The sequence below is a fragment of the Morone saxatilis genome, unplaced genomic scaffold (assembly GCF_004916995.1).
Source record: "Morone saxatilis isolate NCDOM2014 unplaced genomic scaffold, NCSU_SB_2.0 Contig19, whole genome shotgun sequence".
NCBI classification, from domain to species: Eukaryota; Metazoa; Chordata; class Actinopteri; family Moronidae; genus Morone; species Morone saxatilis.
In genome coordinates, this window is record NW_023339751.1 from 25,184,342 (window position 1) to 25,206,216 (window position 21,875).

At 39.4% G+C, this 21,875-nt stretch overlaps 1 protein-coding gene across 1 annotated transcript in view; it reads left to right on the top strand.

Moving 5' to 3' along the window:
• Nucleotides 1-21,875, top strand: part of LOC118329697 (heterogeneous nuclear ribonucleoprotein L-like) — a gene marked incomplete in the record, with an annotated part of 35,928 nt that overhangs the window by 6,575 nt on the left and 7,478 nt on the right. The window contains 7 exon segments of the mRNA XM_035663943.1: nt 3,251-3,369; nt 5,154-5,263; nt 5,662-5,789; nt 7,964-8,049; nt 8,148-8,244; nt 9,805-9,877; nt 19,879-19,950. Coding sequence (XP_035519836.1) covers nt 3,251-3,369; nt 5,154-5,263; nt 5,662-5,789; nt 7,964-8,049; nt 8,148-8,244; nt 9,805-9,877; nt 19,879-19,950 — 685 coding nt within the window.

Below are 21,875 nucleotides of genomic sequence, written 5' to 3' on the forward strand. Positions count from 1 at the left end.
GTCTAGACCTGCTCTATTTGAAAAGGTGTCCTGAGATAACTTCTGTTATGAATTGGCGCTATACAAATAAAATTGAATTGAATTGAATTAATTGATTATACACATGAACTTTACTAAGAAAATTGAAATACAAAATCATAATTATCTATATATTTTTTTTCTTTTGGTTTCTTCAAGGAAAGGAGATCAACTTGAAAATTCTAGCTCAGCATCAGCCTTCACTTTAGCAGGATTTGACTTATTGTGATGATCTCCAGATAATCTTAAAGCCAGAAATCATCAAGAATCAGTTAAACTGAGCACTTAGCACTCAGGAAGAGGACCCAGGGAAACAGAAGTTAATGTACTTTTTAGCTTTTAGCATTTGTGCTAAGTTAAAGTTTTCTAGCGGAAGTGACAGTTATATAACCTTAGTTAAATGTAACCTTGAATCAGCACTTTGTGGTCTAATAATGTTTTTTAGTTTCTGGCCCTAGCAACACCAATTACAACACCAAACATTGCACAACTACTCAGCCTCTTAGTTTGTTATTAATGAGAAACCGGGCTTTCAAGTCCTATCTAAATTCTGTTCTAAATCCAAATGAAGAACATTTCCTGTTGCAAGGGGAATTCAAGTGTTAGCTATTTGTGTTAGTGTGAAAGTGGATGAGTAAGAGCAAGGCTTCATGTTTAGCTGAGAGCAGTGGGAAGATGGCGGCTGTCCAGTCGGTGTTCTGCAGCATGGAGAGATGATATTTTCAGACTGCACTGCTGCTTTAGAACATGAAGACTCAGAGGGATTGTAGAAGACAGGGATACTGCACAAAACAAAAGTCCAAATGTCAGATAAAACACTGCCATTAAAAATACAGGGGAACCATAATCCTTGTAGTTACAACAAGATGAAAAGACTCAGAGCTGAAATTAATAATACACCCTTATGTGATCATTGTCTTATAAAATGCACATACAGGTATTGAGTTTTTATATTCTTATTTTGAAGACTAATAATACAGTATAGTAAGACTACGTTAGAATTGTGAACCTATCGTGATAGTTTGACAGTTTGATCTGTCAACGGTTAGACACTTCCACATAACAGAGTCGATGCTAATCCACTATCATAAATCTATGCAAGAAGCATCAGAAAAGTAGCAGTAGGCTAACCTCACATAAAGGCAAGGACATTTTTCTATACCTAACCTGCCGTATGAAGCAACAAGCATGTTGCGGTTTCCCTGAACTGTGTAAAGCCTGAAGCAGTCTAGCTGTTTGGAGGTTTTTATTGCATTATTTGGAATGACACATTGTTGGTGCTCCACTGTGCATTATTGGCCACACTAGATCTCTGGTAAGAACTCGGAAAGAGATGCTAATTTCCATGTTTTGCGGTACTAATGTGTCTGATCATGGTCCTGTATACTGGTTAATGAATAGGGCCCAGCTAAGAACACTTGGGTATAGATATAAGAAAAACAAGGGTATGCAAAAACAGTAGAGATATGTCAATAAAACTCATTTAAGGAACATTTTAAATAATACAGAACATATAATAATCACCTCTGACATGACTAAGTAAATATTGTCATATTTACTCAGATCCACAGAAATCTTTAGTGTTATCAACACTATATCAAAGCAATCAATTTACAGCTGGGGACAATGGAAAGAACACACTGATAAAAGGATGTAAATGCCAGGTGAAATCTTCATAATGGACGTGCCATGTCTGTATATAAATAATACTAACATGCCTGAAACAGAGAAGCCAGCAGCTTGGTCAACAGAAGGAAAAGTAAGTCTCATGCCTAACACTAGGATGAGCCCCGGCCTCTATAAATAGACTCAAAGGAATGTCAATGTGAAAGAGAAGGACAAAAAGAGGGACGGGAAGAGAAGGGATGGATAATAGACTGAGAATGTTACAAGCAACAGAGTGAGGAGACTAAAGTTTAAAAGAGTCAGAATATCTGAGGGCGATAGAAAAGATAAGAAAAGATAAGATTGAAGTGTTAAGCTTTAATGGGAATTCCCTTTTACATGCTCTCCCTCCTCAAGAATACTCTATATTCATAACTGACCGTCCTCTTGTGTCACAACGTGGGCTTTTGCCAGCACTGCTGCTCTTTAGTGACCACTGATTTCCTGCTTGTCATCAATGTCCTGGATTTATTCAAGCTGAAACACTGGGAGAACTGGAACCACTTCAAACTTCCACTGGTTCATTTTCTCACAGACAGAAGTCAATTGTTTTGCTAAGTAATTCTAAGCTGACTGGCTGGATATGTAGTGAATGACTGAATAATAAGTTACATCCCTTTCAGACTGGGTTAGAAAGCTTTTGGCTCATTAATTTCTCTACACTGCTTACACTGGTAAACATAAGTGGCCACTTTATTGATACTAATACTGGGCAGGACTGCCTTTGCCCCTAGGGGCCACAACAGTCTGAATTGTTGGTAGCCTGGATTCAACAAGGTACTTGAAACATCCCTTAGAGATTCTGCTCCATGTTGACATGCTGCAAATCTCCCGTACGGCCACATCCCAAAGGTGCTCTGTTGGTGGCAGCAGCTTAAAGTGCGATATGTTGATATGGAGCGTTATCCTGCTATTTGCTGTTGAATGTTGGGTGGACTGTGGCCTTGAAGAAATGCACATTACAATACTCAGATTGGCTGTGAAACTGTGATTAAGCACACATGCTACCTATTTTTACTTGCACAGATAGAAGTGTGACATGCAGAAACGTAAATTCAACTCACAATTAACTGCAGTCTGTCTTGAATCCACCACCAACTCCCTACGGTGTGGCTGCGTCCCAACGTTGATCAAACGCTGTGCCACTTTGCTGAATCAATCTTCACACACAAATTTGATGTCCCGGCACAAGAGTTGTGTTCTTGGGAAAGTCTATTGTCAACTTGCACCTGTGCATCTGCTGCAGCTGTATGTTTCCTCAGACAGGAAGTGCGAGCTTGCAGCTTTTACAATAAAAAAGATCGTGTTGGCTGATTAGGATTGACAATATCTAGCTGATTTAGATGTTAAAAATAGCTTGCACATTGCAAACTGCTCACTTTCATTTCTGATTTCTCTAGAAAAACTACATTTTTCTTCTCACCTGCTGCCTGCCTACATTTTGTTCATTCATCACTTTACCTGTTACACAATGTTTTTGCAGGTTACCCGGCGGGTACTTGTGGTTACCCGAGCCGGTGCAGGACTCACAGCTTAGTCTGTAACTGTGACTGTGTGTGTGTTGCAGGATAATGGTGAGGACTCCCATCGTATCTCTCCCAGCCCTGTGGTCCATGTCAGGGGTCTGTGTGAGGCCGTGGTGGAAGCAGACCTGATAGATGCCCTGGAGAAGTTTGGACCCATATGGTGAGACAGTCACCCATCCAATCTCTAAACTGTTGCAGGTTGTCGGCGTCTGGAGTGAGCACCATGGACACCTCACCAGTCAGTCACAGGGCTGACACATCTGTAGAGAAAGAGAGAACACAATCACACTGACCAGACAGTTTTAGAGGCCCTTAAAATAACTGTTGATCTTGGTGAGGTTTGCAGGCTAATATCTGCACCAGAGAGAACAGAAGGTTACTGGGAGGCAGTACAGTTTGAGCATTTCAGTGCATGTGAAAGAGAAGAAACTCTGACTAACAGATCTGTTATCAGATGGGTTATCTCTCCTCCCTCCTCCTATTTAGCAAAGATTAACGAACAACACCTTTAGATTAGCAGGCTGCTCATTTATATCTGGCATAGATTGTTGCTTAATGTCTCTGCTTAGTGTTTTTGTAGTTTTTTTTAGACCACTGTTTCTTAAACTTTTTACACTGTACCACCAGTTGTACACATACCATAGTTTAAAAAACAGTGTTTTTAGACCAACAGAGTGGCACCTTTTCTCTGGAGTTTAACTTTTACACATATCATATGAATAATTACGGTTCCCACACATTCTGACAATTAGAGACTAGTTTTCCAGTCATGGAAACACCTGAAAAAGTATTAAAATGACAAAATATCCTGGAAATAATCTATGCTGTCCTGTCTAATATTTTGAGTCAAATTTGTTGTGGTTATTAAATACATGCACAGCAATGTTAATCGTATGTGCAACAAACACTCTCTACTTCTTCTTTAATACGCTAATAGGTAAGAAGATTACATTTTCTGTACTTTCTGTACCATTACTTGTGGGTTGTGGCCAAAGAAACGTTAAGATTTGAGGAAAAATGTAGTAAACTGTAGTCAATTCACTGGAGAGTATGCAGGAGAAAAACCTGCAAATTAAGGTGGTGTGTCTGAAACACTGACCACCTAACTGTAATGAACCTGAGACACTTCATCATGAACCTGCATCTTTAAAGAAGTAGGAATAAAACGGGGGTTAAATGCGTCAATTCTCAAGATTTAACTCAGAAACATCAAGGATGATATAAGTTTTATCTCCTGTGGTCCTTGATGTATCATCACCATGCAGATAGTAGCATCTATCATCAATAAACACCAATATCATCATCAATAACAATCACACTTTTTAAAGAGCAAAAAACACCCATGAACATTTGGACATGAATAAATATTTATGATGGGCAAATGAAGTAATACAGTGTAATAAACTACAGGGAGCTTCAGTAGCTCTAGTGTAAAGATAGTTACAGATGCTGAATAATTGAAGGAAACATTTTGTGATACTGCAGTTTCCACTCTAAACGACTCCTTCTCCATTATTTACACTCCTCGCATGGTGCAGTATTCATTAACCTCTCACTCACCTGAATAGAGATGCAGGGAAAAGCATACCGTGATAGACACACAAACACGTAATTTTTTACACACATATTATCTTATTGCACTGATTTGGCTCACATTGTTTTGTCTTTTGTTGGTGGACTCCTTACTGGGGTTGGGAAGGACCTACTGTGCCCTTGGTTTAAATTATCAGTAGCACAAAAACGATCTGTTCCTATTCAGATCTGTTGAGACTCAACAGTTTGAAACACAATCAGCTGTTCTGAGATGTTGCCAAAAAGTGGAAAACCAGTGTGGCTGGCAGAACAGGTGATGTGTCCAGTTTAAACCCATTAGCTGGAAAAGATCTGAATGAATAGCATGTGTATGTCCTGTCTTAATGTTTGTGTGTATGTGTGTGTTCTCAGTTATGTGATGATGATGCCATTCAAGCGCCAGGCCCTGGTGGAATTCTCAGCAGTCGAGAGCGCCGACCGTTGTGTTTCCTGTGGAGCCAAGGAGCCTGTTTACATTGCAGGTTGGATCCCTAGCTGATTTGTTACGTCATACTTCATGACCACACACAGTATCCCACTATATATATCAGTGTATTGTTGCGATAATAAAAATATAGTTGATAAATGATCAGTCGATGATATTCTTTACTAGAAAACATAAATTTGAAGAGTTGTTGTTGTTGTTGTTGTTGTTAACAATAGTGATGTAATTTAGATTTGGTTAGAACAGAGCTGTGGAATATTGAATCATCCATATCTGTTCTACATCAAAGCCTTTCTTACCTTCAGGTGTGCTTAAGCTACAGGTTATAAAGGTTTGTTTTTTTAAATACAAAAATGTGAAATGATCGGTTATTGATATAGACTGGGCAAAATCAATATTGTGCATCCCTAATATTCTCAACAATCTGTTTATCAGGCCAACAGGCCTACTTTAATTACTCCACATCCAAGAGAATCACCAGGCCGACCAATGCTGACAACCCCAACAGTGGCAACAAGGTCCTCCTGCTGTCCATACAGAATCCCCTCTATCCTATAACCACGGTAAATACACACAATTGCATCTATGTGGACTATCATATCATTAGTAGAATAAAGAAACAAAACAATTTTAGTATACATGAATCCGGGGGAAGTACTGCAAGTAAACAAGTCTTCATTACTGTGGTTTTGTCTCCCTACAATATGCATGCATAACCGAGGAAATGTAAAATTTTCAAATTTTCCTTAGATTTTTTATGTAACGCTATTTTTTGTCTTGGTAACGGGGTAGAAGTTGTGCAGTTATCAACTGCTCCAACAGTAGTGGTAACTAATGTCGTCAACCTAACGACACATGCTGCTGGCACTCTCAGTGGGCAGCAGTAGTCAGTCACTACGACTTGCCATCTCCGTAATGGTGGCGCTACTAGATGGCAGAACACACAAACTGATGGCAGGATTCGTGTATATGTATTACTAAAAATATGCTACATGTAGAGTATATTATACACATTTTTCATATTCATAGTCAAACCTTTGGTGATTAATAGCATGATTTTATTACCAACAAGTGCAAGTCAGGTTGCACTACATCATAATTATCCCTACCAGTGGATTTTCGGTGGCTACCTGGAATGTAGGAACACACTTAAGTCTAAAAAACTGTTGTTCATATGTTGTAAGTGGACTAAAGGGTGCCATCTGACTCTATGTACAAACATTTCAGTGTCAGAGTGTAGCACCTAAGAAGATATACTTTATTGATCCCCTAGGGGAAGATTGTTTTTTTCACTCTTTCATACACACACACACAGGCTGAAATGCACACTTCATGCACATGTGGACATGCAAAGCGGAGAGATGGTGGAACCTCATCCCATGAGGATGAGGTTTCGGGGTTAGGTTGCCTTGCTCAAGGGCAACTCAGCAGTGCACACATATTTTGTGGTCTGGGGGACTTGAACCGGTGACCCTCCGGTTCCCAAGCCAAGTCCCTACACACTTAGCTACTGCCGCCCCATTTATTAGCTTCCCTTAACAGCAGTAAGTGTCCGTCTAGACTTGCTCCTTGTTCTCTCTTTACCCGCGATCTATCTCTATACTGCCCCTCTGAGTTTATATTTAGTGTCTCAGTGACTGCCAAGGAATTTTTTTGCCTTATAAATGTTGATGAATGTGAAATGTAAATTATGTCTTCAAAGTACAGTTGATGTGGTTAAGACTTTTGGTCAGTACAGTACAAGACACAGCTTACCAACACCATTTGCCTTCTCAGAAAAGTAAGTCAATCATGAGCAAATGACAGGTGCCGCTGGCAACAAAATCATAGCTGATCATAGTTTTTTTTCTATATGTTTTTTTAACCATTAAACTTACATAGATCATAAACAACATTCTATGCGATACATTTGAATTCCAAATTAAAAAATGTTCAAGCAAATGGTTGAATGGCTTGGGGTCCCTTATGGGCTGGAATTTTAAATTATTTGAAAACTCACTAAACAGTAACCCGTTCATTAGATGGCAAATTTTCATCCAATACATCCTCAGGTTGCAACAGTTTAATCGTTATGTATTCAGGCAATCCAAGAATGTTTTGCAAAATTCACTACTCAGATTTCAGTCAGTTTTTGACTTTGTGCTTCATAAAGTTTGTTGCTCAGTGGGTATATGGAACATTTTTCTTCCTTTTCTTGCTGAATTTGAAGGGGACTGAATTAGTGGTTTAAGAAGCTTTACAAAAATGTTGTTGGATTTTTGGAAACCCAAAATAATGCAAATTTAATTTCTGCTTGACACACTGACATTTTTTAAAGATCTGTAGACGGTATTGACCAAAATACAAGGTTACCAGCGTTGTCATCTGGCCTGTTGGTAACGTTAGTTTTGACTCTTCTGTAAGCTATGTACAGTAGCTAAAACTTTGTGCTAGAAACTGTGCTACAAATGTGTTGATTTGTGAATGTTGTTGTTTGTTGAATGTTAAACAGCTGTAACCATAATTACTCTTTGAAGAATATAAGTTTTGTGTCTTGGAAAAGTATTTATTTCTAACAAGACAGAAAATGTATATCAGCATGGAGTTATATATCTCTCTTTCCAACTGCAGTAGCCTTATGGTATTAATGAAATGCAAAGTGGCCTGAGGCCTGCACTTCATGCAGGTTAAAACACCACAGCATTAGAAACTTTTAGATGATGTTAAATATCTTTCTTTTTTTTTCATTTTGGTCCAGGATGTTCTGTACACAGTGTGTAACCCCATCGGCAGTGTGCTGAGGATCGTCATCTTTAAACGGAATGGAATCCAGGCCATGGTGGAGTATCCTTATTGAGTGTGTGAATGTGTGAGTCTTTACATGCTGTGTGTATCTGTGTGTTGGAATGTGCAGTGTCCTCTCCTTGACCCCACTCCTCCAGGTTTGAGTCCGTTCAGTGCGCTCAGAAGGCCAAAGCTGCTCTGAACGGGGCTGACATCTACGCTGGTTGCTGTACACTTAAGATTGAATATGCAAGGGTAAGAAACACAAAACACATCAGCAGTCACAAGCCTGGTGTCACTCTGTAATATTGAGATTAGCACTGACATGCTGCATTGACAAGGTTTTCTCCAGAAAATCACATAAATAAATTAAATTATAGGTTTTTAGGGACACCCCGTGAGCAGCGCATTACAGTAATCAGGACACATGATAGCATGAATAAGTTTTTCACAGTTGTCCCACAACAGAAATGGTATGACCATGACAGCGTTCTTGAAATGGTGAAAGGCTTCAAAATTAAATCACAATCCCAGATTTTCCCTTAGATTATTGGCCGCAGTAAAATGTAAAATTAGGTTTTCTGGATTGGAAACTTTTCCCGATAACAAAAATAATATACATACATACATATAGAAGACAGTAATTACAGCGCGGGAGAGGAAGGAAGCCTGAAAGGCTCATTCTCCCCTATTTTTGCTAAATTAAAATAAAAAAAATTACATTCAACAAAAACACAAAACAAAACAAAACATAAATCACATAGCACAAACAGTCTATATACACAACACACACAAGCAAGCATAAACAGTAGTAAAAGAAAAGAAAGGGAGAAACAAACAGAAAAACAAACCTATCAGTAGATATATACACCCAGTTTCTTTAAAGCCCAGTTTACACTACATGATTCTTGCCCTGATTTTACAATACATGCCGAGTATTTTTGGAGATTGTCGACAAAAACTTAAAAGGCTCCCACACATTGTGTGAACTGTTCAACAATGCCATCCTCAGGCTCGACAAGAGCTTGTAGATGCCGCACCAACTGCAGAAAAATATCTAGCAGGCTAAATATCTGGTAAAAAAAACCGCAACAACTTCAAGACTCCTGATTACAAGACAGAAAGTTGTGTTGTGTGAACAGTACAGACATATGGAAACTTTGAGTCATGTAGTGTGACTAAAGCTTAACTGTGTCCTAAAGGCATCATGGTCGCCACTCTTGATGATGATATTTAAATGCCAATGGACCAGCTCTCCAAAAAAGAGTGAGAAAAAGATGGAGGGAGAGAGAAAGATAAAGTGTGTCTGTTTGGGCATGTGAGACAGTGAGAGAGAGTGTGTGTATGGACAGAAGGAAAGAAGTGAAACTAACATTTTATGTGGTAATTGTGTCATGAAAATGTGGATTTCTGTGGTTTATCTGTGAAGTGTATGACTCTACACTTCTAAAAGTGACAACCAGAGATTAACACGTGGGAGCTCTCGCAAAAGAACCTCATATGAACTCAGCTTTATACACTCTTCCCCTATATGAGAAGGGTTTGAGCCAGCTAGCATCGTTTGCCTGTTGCTCGAAAAGAACAGGATATGGCGAGGATTAAACAATGTTTTTTACACAAGGAAACAGCAGCACAGATTCATGTTTTTGCGGCTTGATACAGCTACTGACTTGAGTATCACAATTCATTTTTCATTTCACTGATTTAAATCTTCACATATTTGTATCCCTGTAAATGGTGTGGAACAAGAAACCTGTAACCTGTTAAACATTAATGTGGATCCTGATTCATTCTTTGTGATCTTTGTGTCAACAGCCAACACGTCTGAATGTGATTAAGAACGACAACGAGAGCTGGGACTACACTAAACCTTACCTGGTCAGACGAGGTAAGAAATACACTGTCTCTCTCTGTCTCTCATCCTATTTTGTCTCTCTTTCATACTTGCACTAAAATGAAACTATGACCACTGGACGGTTTGAGGTTCTTTTTCATTCCTGTGATGTGGAAGGTAGGATGCTGTTTTTAGTCTGAATTCTCTGTAGTGGCACATTTCCCTCCATTCCAGCCAACTTCGATTCAGGTTACACCAATAGATGAAAATGGTATTAGTTTTCACACTATTTGTGAAACTGTGTACATATCTTGAGTCATTATGGGTCAGTCTACGACTGTGGATTAAGAGTGTAGTCATAAACAGTTTGGACCGTAGACCTCCATCACACCAAGACTCCTCCGCCTCCTGCCTCTCCATCTCCAATCTAAACACTCACACCAGCCAATCACCGGCCTCTCACAAGCCTTGCACCTCCGCTTACCATGAGGAGAGAGAAACATTAAGAGAGAGAGAACAGAGAAAGAGGGACGGACGTCAGGCTGACCATGCACAGCAGCTTTCTTCCATCTTCACCTTCTGCAACCCAGCAAAAAGAGAGAGAGAGAGGGAGAAAAAGATGGATCTCACACCTGCTGACCACCATGCAGCTGCTGCTTCAACATGCCCAGGAGGCCTCAGCCCCACCTCTGTCTGCAGGACTCCAGTAGCACTTCCTTCTATCTAGCTACACCACCCTGTGTTCTAATCTCTCCCTCTGTCTGGAGAAGTAGCCTCGCATGGCCTGATGTCTGAATTAGAGCTGTCACGATATCAAATTTTAATTAAACCCTTTTATTGTGGCTCAAAATATCACAATATTAATAACCTTTCCATACTACACAAAATACAAAATGTTATTACAAATATTAAAAAATAATATTAAACACTTCACAGCATTTAATTACCAACTTCAAAAGGACATCCTCTTTTGTGCAAATGCAGAACGAACAGCAGGAAAGCTGCAATATAGGCAGTTAAATAGAATAGTAGTTGGCTGTGTAAATGAACACAGAGAGAAGACAGAGAGTCTGGAGGCGGTGTGTGTATGCATGTGTGAACTTCCCAGTTGTGTGTGTGTGTGTGTGTGTGTCTGTGTGTGTGGTCAACCCAGCGATAACGACAAAGGAACTTCAGTGTTCCTATTCAATATAAATAATACAATATTGATGGTTATGAATCTACAAAACACACCAATCCAACCATCCATTTCCAACACTGCCCTCAGACATAAAACACAACATTGAATGAAACAATTCTTCAAAGCAAGACTATATCACTGCAAACCAAAAAATACTCCATTAACAAGGTCTGACCTGACTTCTGAAACCCTTTCTTTGTCGTGTTATTTTTAATGGAAGGCTGTTCTGCTAAACTAATGTAATACAAACTGGTTGGATGTAAGCCTGTCACAATAATTATATTGTTGATTTATTGTACGATATATCATTTTTATATAATATAATATATAATTTCAGCTGTCACAATACTATACTTATAGTTTCAGAATGCCAACTTTTTATCCAACATGGTGCCAGAATAAACAGCAGGGTTTTCCCTACCAATACTATATTTGCTTTTAAGGAATGAATGACTCTATTGCTAATTTTTTTTTTACAGAGCCTGAGAGTCCAATTAATTTATTGTTTTGGTTGTGCTGTTTTATTTATGTTATTGTTGTTTATGTCTATTTAATTTTTTTTTTACATTCCAGTGTCTGAATATTCTTAAGAATTAAAAGTGAATTGCTTTAATATATTGTAATATATAACAAAAGTAGTTATTGTGACGGGCCTAGATGGATGCAGTACTGAAAAAAAAAGTTGATTCTCAGTTGGAATGGACCAGAATCATGGCTGCAGTGAATAGCAGTATAAATATTCTTTATACATTTGTAAATATTGGTATAATGGTGAAAACCAGTATATCGTGACAGCACTAATGTAAATCCCCTGATTAGCTGTACATTCAGACACGTGCATGGTCATGGATGTCCTTTTCACATAATAGAGCTCTTAGAATGTGAATTGGTACATTTTTGATATAAAAACCCATGGGAATACCTCAGTGCTTTGTTTGAAATGAGGCCAACTGTAATATGAGCAGTGACAATCTATGTTATCTATGCATGGTTCCGGTGTGTACAGTGACTACTCTAAATGCTGCATTCTTTGTACTGTATGTGGTGTGTAGCTCAGGATTCTTTCTGAAAAGTCTCAAACTGTGTGATGAGATTAAAGTTGGGGCCAGTTCATTCTTAATTCAATCACTTCAGTAAATTAGATTACCTTTCAGACAATGTGAAAGAAAATATATGAGACATCTAAAGCTGATTAAAAAAATGGTCTAATGAAGGCCCTGTTTTTTTCCACATTTTTGTCCCGCTAGTGGTGATGGATGAAAAGTAGATATATGTAACAACTACTGTCCAGATAACCATTAAATGTCCTTTGGATAGCCCATGTCCATAGAGCTTGACATGATTCATAATGTTTTTGGTGACATCCTGTCCTTTCCCCAAGCGCCACCTTCTGGCCAGATCTTTCCATTGCACACAATAAATGGCTGAACGGTCTCACATTTATGGTTTCAGTAGTATGACATTGTCTCTACTGCCACCCTCAGAACAAACTACAACTAAAAAGTAGGGCTGCACAATGGTAAAAACATCATATTGTGATTATTTTGAAAGATATTATTCACAAACAGTGTGAGAATGATTATTTTTGCATCACAAATTTCAATGAAGAAACTTAAAATCATGATAAACATTTGTGGGCCAGGGTATCTCTTCAGAACTACAGTCCTTCATTATAATGATATTTTGTCACACATTTTACCATAATCAAAAAATTACAGCTTTTGCAATTAGCATATTACACTTGACCATATTCCAATTTCGATAATATTCCGACTAATTGTGCAGTCCTAAACCAAAGTTATATTTAAATTCAGTGCTTTTCATCAAAACATATTGTGTATCCAGTGCATGTCCGTCCTCATAAAACATTAGCAGGCCAATTTTTTAAGTATTTTAAATCCAGCATTGTTTACATCCATGTTTACTAGCTTGCAGTCTTCTTCCTGCCTTTGTTGCTGGATGATGCTGCATATCTTGTCACCATGTCACCACCACCTGTTAATCACTGAAATAGTGCAGGACTGTGTATTACATCATCCCTAGCGTGTGTATGTGCATCCGTGTGCACTTCACAAGATAAACAAAACTAATGCAAACCAGCTCCATAGTGCTACTGGAGAGCTTAAACTCCACAGGGAACCTTTAGGCATGTCCTATTGTGAGGAGTATAATGAACACTGGAGTCTGTAGGGCTCACTAATGTAGCCTTAGACTGTCTTGTGTCAGAATGATTAATGAAATGATTGATAGCATTGTGAGCTGGTCCCAACTCTGTTATAGGTGACATATTCATTAAATGAATGCATATCTGCAGTGTTTTTTGTTTTCAATGGAGGCACATTGCAAGGACACAGACAGGGACAAGTGAAGACTGAACATTGTCTTTGAATAGTAATGGGAATCACTGGTCGCACACATTTTGTTAGGACAGTCTTTTTAATGAAGTATTAACCATATGCATGGTATACTGTATACTCTCTCCAAGTGAGATGTTTTGGGGGCTATTCACTAATGCCACATTTATGCTTCATGCAAGGGGGAAGACTTAGTGTCACTTGCACTGCTAGCATTGTAGCACAGAGGAAGCATGTAATTGTGTAACACATTGAAATATGTTTATGAATAGTGATCATCTTGACTATCACTCTAAGCACACACAAAGGTAAAAGATGCTGATCCTGCTGTGCAGATATGAGCACCTGTTCAGTTAGTACATTGTCGTCAGAATCAGATGATATTTAAAAAACTTCCTCTATTGTAAGATTTTATAAAGGCACTACGCTTTGTACTTGGAATTTAAATACCTTAAAGTAAGGGAGGGTTAGTCCACAGAGGCTTATATTTCCGGTTTTCATGCTGTTCTCTAAGATGTTCACGCTACCCTACTTACTTTCAGCTTTCATACCACCCTGTCACTCTGCTCCTCTTTGTCTTCCTCTTCTCCTTTCAGCTCATCCTTCTCTCCATCCACCTCCACCTCTCTGTTGAGCTCCCATGCTGCTGCTACCTCTCAGCTTTCACCCTCTTCATCTTTTGCACTCTCATCATCCTGTTTCTGCTAATCCTCCCCCTCCACCACTCTACTCCTCAATCCTCTTTCCTCCCATCCACCTCCTCTCTCCTGTTCCTTCTTCCTATTTCGCTCATTCTGTCTTACATCCATGTTTTTTGATACCTTTTAGATTTTCTTTTTTCTGTTAGCTTTTCAACCCACATCCATTTCTCCTCCCTGTGCCATCCACAGCTTCCCTTTTACCTTCAGTTTTCTGTTCTTCACTTTCTTTTTTGTCACCCTCTTTTTTTACTCTTCTCTTCCCATTTTCTATCCCTCTCATGTCATTCTCTCTCTTCCTTTACTGTTCTTTTTTGGCTTTAGTATTTAGAAGACTGTCACTGACATTAAGCCTACATTACACAGTGTGTGTGTGTGTGTGTGTGTGTGTGTTGAGGCACTGCATGGCTCATGTTGCTTCAGATCAGCTTGCATAAGGTCACAACCAAGGACAGAGAAGAAGCCAACCATCCTGACACAGTCACATAATATACATATACAGTGCTGCTATCTGTTTGTCCTCCAGTCTCATGAAGTGTACAGGTGCTGCAGGTCCCTCTGGGTCGACTGGAGTTGCAAAGTGACTGGTTGCTGTGGATTTTAATTGTGTTCTCTTTACGATGTGCTGGCAGTAATAAGCGTCATGGAGCAGCTGGTAATTAATAAAACCTCCAGGGGACAAGGTCCAAGGGGGATTTGCTTTGATTTGTTTTCGTGGTTCATTGAACGCTCTTTGCTGGAGGTCACATGATTCTCAAAATATACTGATTATCAAAGTAGGAAAACGTGCGAAAAACAGGATGATGTAATTTATGATTCTAAAATGTTTCTGGTCAAGTGTCAAAATACTTTGAGACACCACACAGCTATAAGGGAACCTGGTTGTCATGTTCACAGCTAGTATACTAGTATTATAAAGTGTACACTATCAACTAATTTTGGCAGTAAAGATACAAATAATGAATTCATGTACTTTTCCATTTTGTATTAAAAGGAAATGATATAGGTGTCAATCAAACTGCAACACTCACCACCGCTGCCAATTTGATCTGTGAAAACATAATAGTGAGCCAGGTTTATTACTTTATTTGTTATTACTTTTTAGATTTTTATTTTTATTTTTATTTTTTCAGTTTTTTTTACATACAGTGATGGGCTGGGATCAGTGGGAGCAGTTAGGGGTTCGGGGCCTTGCTCAAGGGCACCTCGGCACCTTGGAAATGGACTCATCCATACTGTGGTCTGTGTTGGATTTGAACTGCGACTGAGCTACTAATGCCCCCAGCTGCACCACTGACAGCACTCTGTCGTGCTTTACACTGTGAGACAGTCATAATCTGCATGCTCTACTGGCATTTTGAACTTTTAAACTGCACTAAATATTTCCAGCGTTAACTCGTTACAGGCTTAAAACTTGGTTAGGATTAGTATAAGGTTTGCAACTGGACAAAACTAAAGACAGCAGTAACCACAAACAGCACTTGTAAGTGTGGTAGAGTTTGCAGTGGTTACCATCAATGATGAAGTTCCCCTTCTGGCATAATAGTCATTGAGCTCATCATTAGACATCACTTTTCAGAACAGTATAGAGGCTTTAATAAACCAGTACACTGAGAGCTTAACACTTTTGGCAGAAGCAGAAGTTGTATAAATGCAGTGGGAAAAAAACATGTACATTTTTAGCTTGTTTTGATAAAGACTCTAATTATTTCAGTTCAGGATTTGAAACTAGACGTCAGGGCTGACTTGAGCCTAGGTTTTTCTGGTTTTAGTTTAGTTATTTCCTGTTTTATGTGAATTGAGTCCTTCCTTGTGTGTCTTGTGTAACCACTTTCTGCCTTTGTCTTTTTCCCACATTTGTTCAGGCTCATCTGTGTCTCATTATCCTTTCCTCACTAGTGTATGTTGTAATGTATGTGTATGTAGTTTATGTTCCCTTGTTTTAATGCCATTTCATCTCAGTCCATGTGTCAAACGTCCCAGCATATTCCTAGTGTTTTCATAGAGTTATTTGGATCTTTGCCTTGGGTTTTTTGGACGTTTTTTTATGGATACTGGATTTTCTGCCTGCTCCTTTGGATTTGTTTGCCCATGCTGGGTTGCTTTCCTGGTTCCTGATCAGTAAGTCATTGTACGCTCAGTTTTGATTATTACATCACTGAACTGCACCTGCTGTGCCTCCATCATAGGTATGGGTCCATCAAAGGGTCTTATGGTGCATTCCATTTACCTGAGGAGTCCTAGGTTTGAAAAACCTAGCTCTAGCCAGGTTATCTATTAGCCATTGTTAGCAATACCAGTTGATAACAATGCATTACACTGTATTTTGCTCATGCAAATATTTCCACGGACAGTTGGACAGTAATGTGACAACTGATTTATTGAGACAGAGATGCTAATAAACAGTATATTACTACAGTTTTATCCTAGTTGACACAGGAAGCAGCTTTCTTGGGTTTTGAGGATGGGGTTGATAAGGTTCTTCCAACTTTTCTAGTTGGAAATCTGACTTCAGGGGCCGTTCCACCTGATATTTCTGACTTGAAACTAGGAAATTCCGACTTCCCAGTTCAAATATAGTGTACCCAGTTGTCCTGCGCACACCAGTTGTGATATAGGTGGTGTCCAAGGGCAGATCTTTGGTGGAGCTCAGTGCTCAGACACCAGCCCTACTTCATATGACCTCATTGTATAAGTGTGGAATCAGGGAGAACAGCTCACCGGTGTTAAGCAGAGGAGGTCAATTACTGGTCTTTGCCGTGTCGGAAGATATAAATAATTAAGACCACATTGTTAGCTGTGTAAATTAGAGAATGCCGGTGCAATGCAAAAGCTACTACAGGTGTTGATCAACAGAAATAAATGACTTATTACTCTCTACAGACTCTCAACAGAGTGTTAGTAAGAATTTGCCATTCATTGACCAAGATATCAAAGTGAATTAGGTAGAAGTCAAAGTAACTGGAAGGTTTTTTGCAGTTTTGGAGAGGTGCATGCAAGGGCCACAGTTTGGAATGAAATCTGGGCCTCTGGGGTAAGGACTTCAGCCTTAGTACATGGGGCACAAAGTCTACCAGGGCACCCCAAAGTAATCTGTTCAGATTGTATGCATATGGTGGTGTGTTCTTCATACTATGACAGTTTTCCTAAAATTAAAAAAAAAATCAATATATCAGCTTGCATACAGTATGAATCGTAACCCCTGTCTTGTGATACATTTTGCCAGATTCTTGCCAATACACAGCCCTATTGATGACAGTGTTTGGTCTCAGCTGATCATGTTCATTGTCCTGAAGATCAAATGGTCACACCAAATGAAGAAGCTGGGCTTGGTGGCTGCAGCCAGCTGATACGCACAGTGGCTCGGCTCGACTGCCTCTGCGATTAACCAGGTTCTCTGAATATAGCACAGAAACATGCACGCTGACTGTGTGTGCTGCTAATCTGTGGTGTGAAGGTCAGTGTGGATGGCCATCCTGCTGTCTGGATTAGCTCCAGGCCTTCTCACTTTTCACTGCTGTAGCATCTCTCCTCTAATCACTGTGCGTGTGTTGATGTGTGCGCCTGTCTTCAGGATACAACATCAGCCAAATAACTGCTGACCAGTGTGTGGGGGGTAGGGGGCAGGGTGGGGGGGTTACTTCTCTCTCTTCAGCTGACTCTGGTCTGACTCTCAGGAAAAAAAGTCAGTGTCATTTCAGTGTGCCTCCAATGTAGTCTTTTGTATAGTATATATACTGTAGTATGAGACACAGTGATGGAAAGTAAATGTGTTTGACAGCCACAGTAATGATGATGTTTTTATCATTATGATGATAATGTAATGCAGGTTGATGTTCTTTCGTGCTGAGGGAGAAAAAAAGAGAAAGCTTGATGCCTCACAGGTACTGTCTCTTTCTATCTCTGTTCATGACCTTCTCTGTATCATTCTATTGAATAAAACCACCTTAAACCTGTTTTCTTATTTACTCACCCACCATCATTACCATAAAGTTTATTGAAGTTTTTTTCCTCCCTGGGGTCTAAGAATCATTACTCATGAGTATGGCTTATAGAAATTAATGTAATTTGAAATCAACTCACTTACTTTCAACACACAAAAAAATGATGGTTCGTAAAAGGACTTTACCTCTTTGCTTTAGTAATTCTAAACTGTGAATAACAAACATGACAGCACACAGGCTCATTTTCTTGAGCCGTCATGTGTTATTAAATACAACCATCCCTGTCGGAGCAGTATTTCAGTGGTCAGCTTTATAGTGTGTGTGGGTTTTTGTTTTGTTTTTTCTTTAAGAAAAATATTCTAAAGGATACCAAACCAAATGCAACTAAATGCCCCCCGTTGCTTCAACAGTCTTGTTGCTTCAAGAATATGTATAATGGTCTCCTGCTGTCCATTCCAACTGATATACTTGGATAATGTTTAAAATTGTTAAGATTTGGTGCACTCCAGGGGCTAGTTATTGTGTCTCAGATCTCAGCAATTAGCAAAGGTAAGAACAACATTTGCAGTGGCTATTGGGCTTTGTCAGGATTGTGTCTTCTTCTGTTTTTTTGGACAGAGTCTCTTGTGCAGCACTATAGTCAATACTATGTTGGCTTTATTGACCTACACGTACTGGGGCCGTTTTCAGCCAAGTGGCACCTCCAAGTCCTCTTGTCTGTTTTATTATTACCTGTTTCTTGCAGGTATAGGTACTTGACCCTTCCTAAGTCCTGCCTCTTTTTGCTCTGCGCTCCAGTAACAATTGAGCAAGCCTCTGTCATTTTGTCCTTTCCTGTACTTCGATATACTATATGCTAGGCTCGTTTATGTTGAAAAGCTGACATTTTGAAGGTGCTTTAAAGATATATGTTAGCAAAACGTTAGCTAACTAGCCAACTAACAATTGATGTAAATTAGCCAGCTAGTTAGCTATCATTTTCAACACAGACGAGCCTAGCACATAGCATATCAAAGTACAGGAAAAGAGGAAGTTGACCGAGGTTCGGACCGAGGCTTGCCAGTCACTGCATACAATGCTTCTTGGCTTGACTCTCTCCATGTGCTTTGGTTGGTTCTTTTATTATTTTACCACATTTCCCACACATCCACTTACTACACCATTGACCTGACTGCCATGGCAACATCTGAAAACTAGAAATGATAGACAAAACCATTAAAAACAGGACCCAAGTTGTGTGAAACTGGAATTTCCCTTTAGGGTTCTCCATTTTTGCATGTTGCACAAGGTCAAGAAAATTTCCAGCTGTGGCCGTGAGTGCACCTTTGAAAGTTTATACAATAATCTGATTTCCCTGCTAATAGAGCCCAACTAATAACTGACAGCCCCCCCAACAGTTTCTCTTCAAGATTCAACCTTAAACGTGATCTTGTGGCAGTATTTTACTGTAGTGTAACCTTGTGGTTGTCTATTAAAGGATATAGTGCAGGACATTTCTTGTAATCTGGGTCTTATTCTTGTTGTTTTGTGTATCATTTATATCAACACAATTATCAATGGAATAACCAAGTTAATTGCTGAGATCTGGGAACGTATCAACATCACTAAAGTGGGTCAGAAACACAAGCAGTCAGACAATCAGACGGGTTGTAAACAAACTCCCAGGTTAGTTAAACTAAGAGAAAATAAAGGTGAACAGTAAAACTGTTCGGTGTCTGGGCTAACAGCCCTCTAAAGAGGCATTGCAGTCTTCAGAAACAGCTGATTCAAGATCTACATCTGTGAAAAAAGCCCGTTGTTTTTAAGTAAATTATTGGACAGTCCTGCACACAATGTAATAATGTGTGTGTTTGTGTGTGTGTATGCGTGTGTGTTTCAGACCGTGGAAAGGGCAGGCAGAGACAGGCCATTTTAGGAGAACACCCGTCATCCTACAGTGATAACGGCTATGGTAAGACTACGGCACACGCACATACACACACACACACACACTTAGAATTACACTGGTAACTGAATCTGCTGCCTTACACAAGGCCGCTACTTCATCTACAGCCTCCATACCTGAGAGGTGATACTTGACACTCTCCTACACACACACACACCCACGCACACATTCACCCAGTGTAGGTGTAGATTGCCAGTCAAGTTTAGCCCCTACGTTCATCTGTGTCTTTATCTTTTTTCTTTATCAACACATATAGGCACACACAAGTCACTGAATCTTTTAGATTAGGAGCATGGTGGTGCGTTTACACAGGGTGTTTGTTTATGTGAGCCTATAGCCTATAGTCACATTTAACATAAAACATACTGACAGTCAAACTCTTACTAAAGCCAGTCTGGAGAAGAACGAAAATATGGTTTCCATGGAGAAAAACCTTCAGTGTCATTCTTCTTGGGCGGCTGTGGCTCAGAGGACTGATCTGACTAATCGGAAGGTTGTGCGTCACCGCTCCCTCCCCCACATGTCCGAAGTAAGTCCTTCTGAGCAAGTACTGACCCCAAAATTCCCCCGATGCTGTCACGTGTGTGAATGCTGTATGAGAGTGGAGTTAATTTCTTTCGATGAAACTTTGGCATCGCTTTGAATGTGTGTAAAGCGGGTGAAATGGCACTGTAGTGTAAAAGCGCTTTGAGGTGTAGAAGACTAGAAACGGCTATACAATACAAGACCATTTACCATTTACCATTCTTTCAATTAAGAAATACTCTGCAGTTCTGATGCTGCACTTTCACGCATGTTGTCACACTCAGTTAGCATACTCACCTAGCATTAAACTATGACTGTAGCTGCCAGTTGTTCCTCAAAGGACACTGATGCTCGCATCATCTTGTGATCAGCTGCCTCGCAAGGTTACAGCTCAATATCAACACTGAGATAACCAAGTATTTAAAAGCTTTGAGTGTCTTGATTACAGTTTGATGAACTGTGAAAGAACTGATTATAAAGTGTGTTCAGATCAGTTTGTGGACTGACAGGAACACACGTGCAGAACTAATCATATTAGCGATATTACAAACTGTAAATGGCCACATGTTTCTTTTCACTAATCAGAAGAACAAATGACCTCATGTGATACTTAACGTGCATCCTATTATACTTAGTATATAGGATGCATGGTGTATAGTATACTTACTACTACTACTTAGTTTGTACAACACATTGTACATTGTGAGTCAGCTTTCTGTTACGATACGGAATAAAGGAGCCTCTGTAGCCTATAGGCTCGTGAAAAAATACTTTATTAGAGATAATGTTTAATCAGTAGGCTGTTCACAAGATTCAATTCAATTAGTTCAATTCAATTTTATTTGTATAGCGCCAATTCATAACAGAAGTTATCTCACATGTACTGTGTTCCTCAAAACAGACAGGCTGTTTAATTATGATGAGGAAAACAAAGGCCCGATAAAGAGAAAGGATTGCATGCATAAGGAACATTCAATTCAATTAAATTCAATTAAATTTTTCTTGTATAGCACCAATTCATAACAGAAATAATCTCAGAGCAGGTCTAGACTGTACACCATGAGCAAGCACTTGGCGACGGCGGCAAGGAAAACACCCTGGCTCTAGGTGGGTGGTCGCCTCGACCAGTTAGGGAGAAAGAGAGAGAGAGACAGAAGGACAGAGACAGAGGTAAAGACTGAAGAACAGAGACAAAGGTGCACAGCAACAGCAGTAGCACAACTACACTAATAGTAGTGACTGATGATGATGATGAACATGAAGAAGATGATGACGACGACGACAACAGCCACATCGATGGGGGACAATGAGCAGCAACAATAGTAATAATAGTAACTGTAGTAATAATAATAGTAATAATAATAATAACACTAATATCAGTGATATTAGCAATAGCAGTCAAGCAG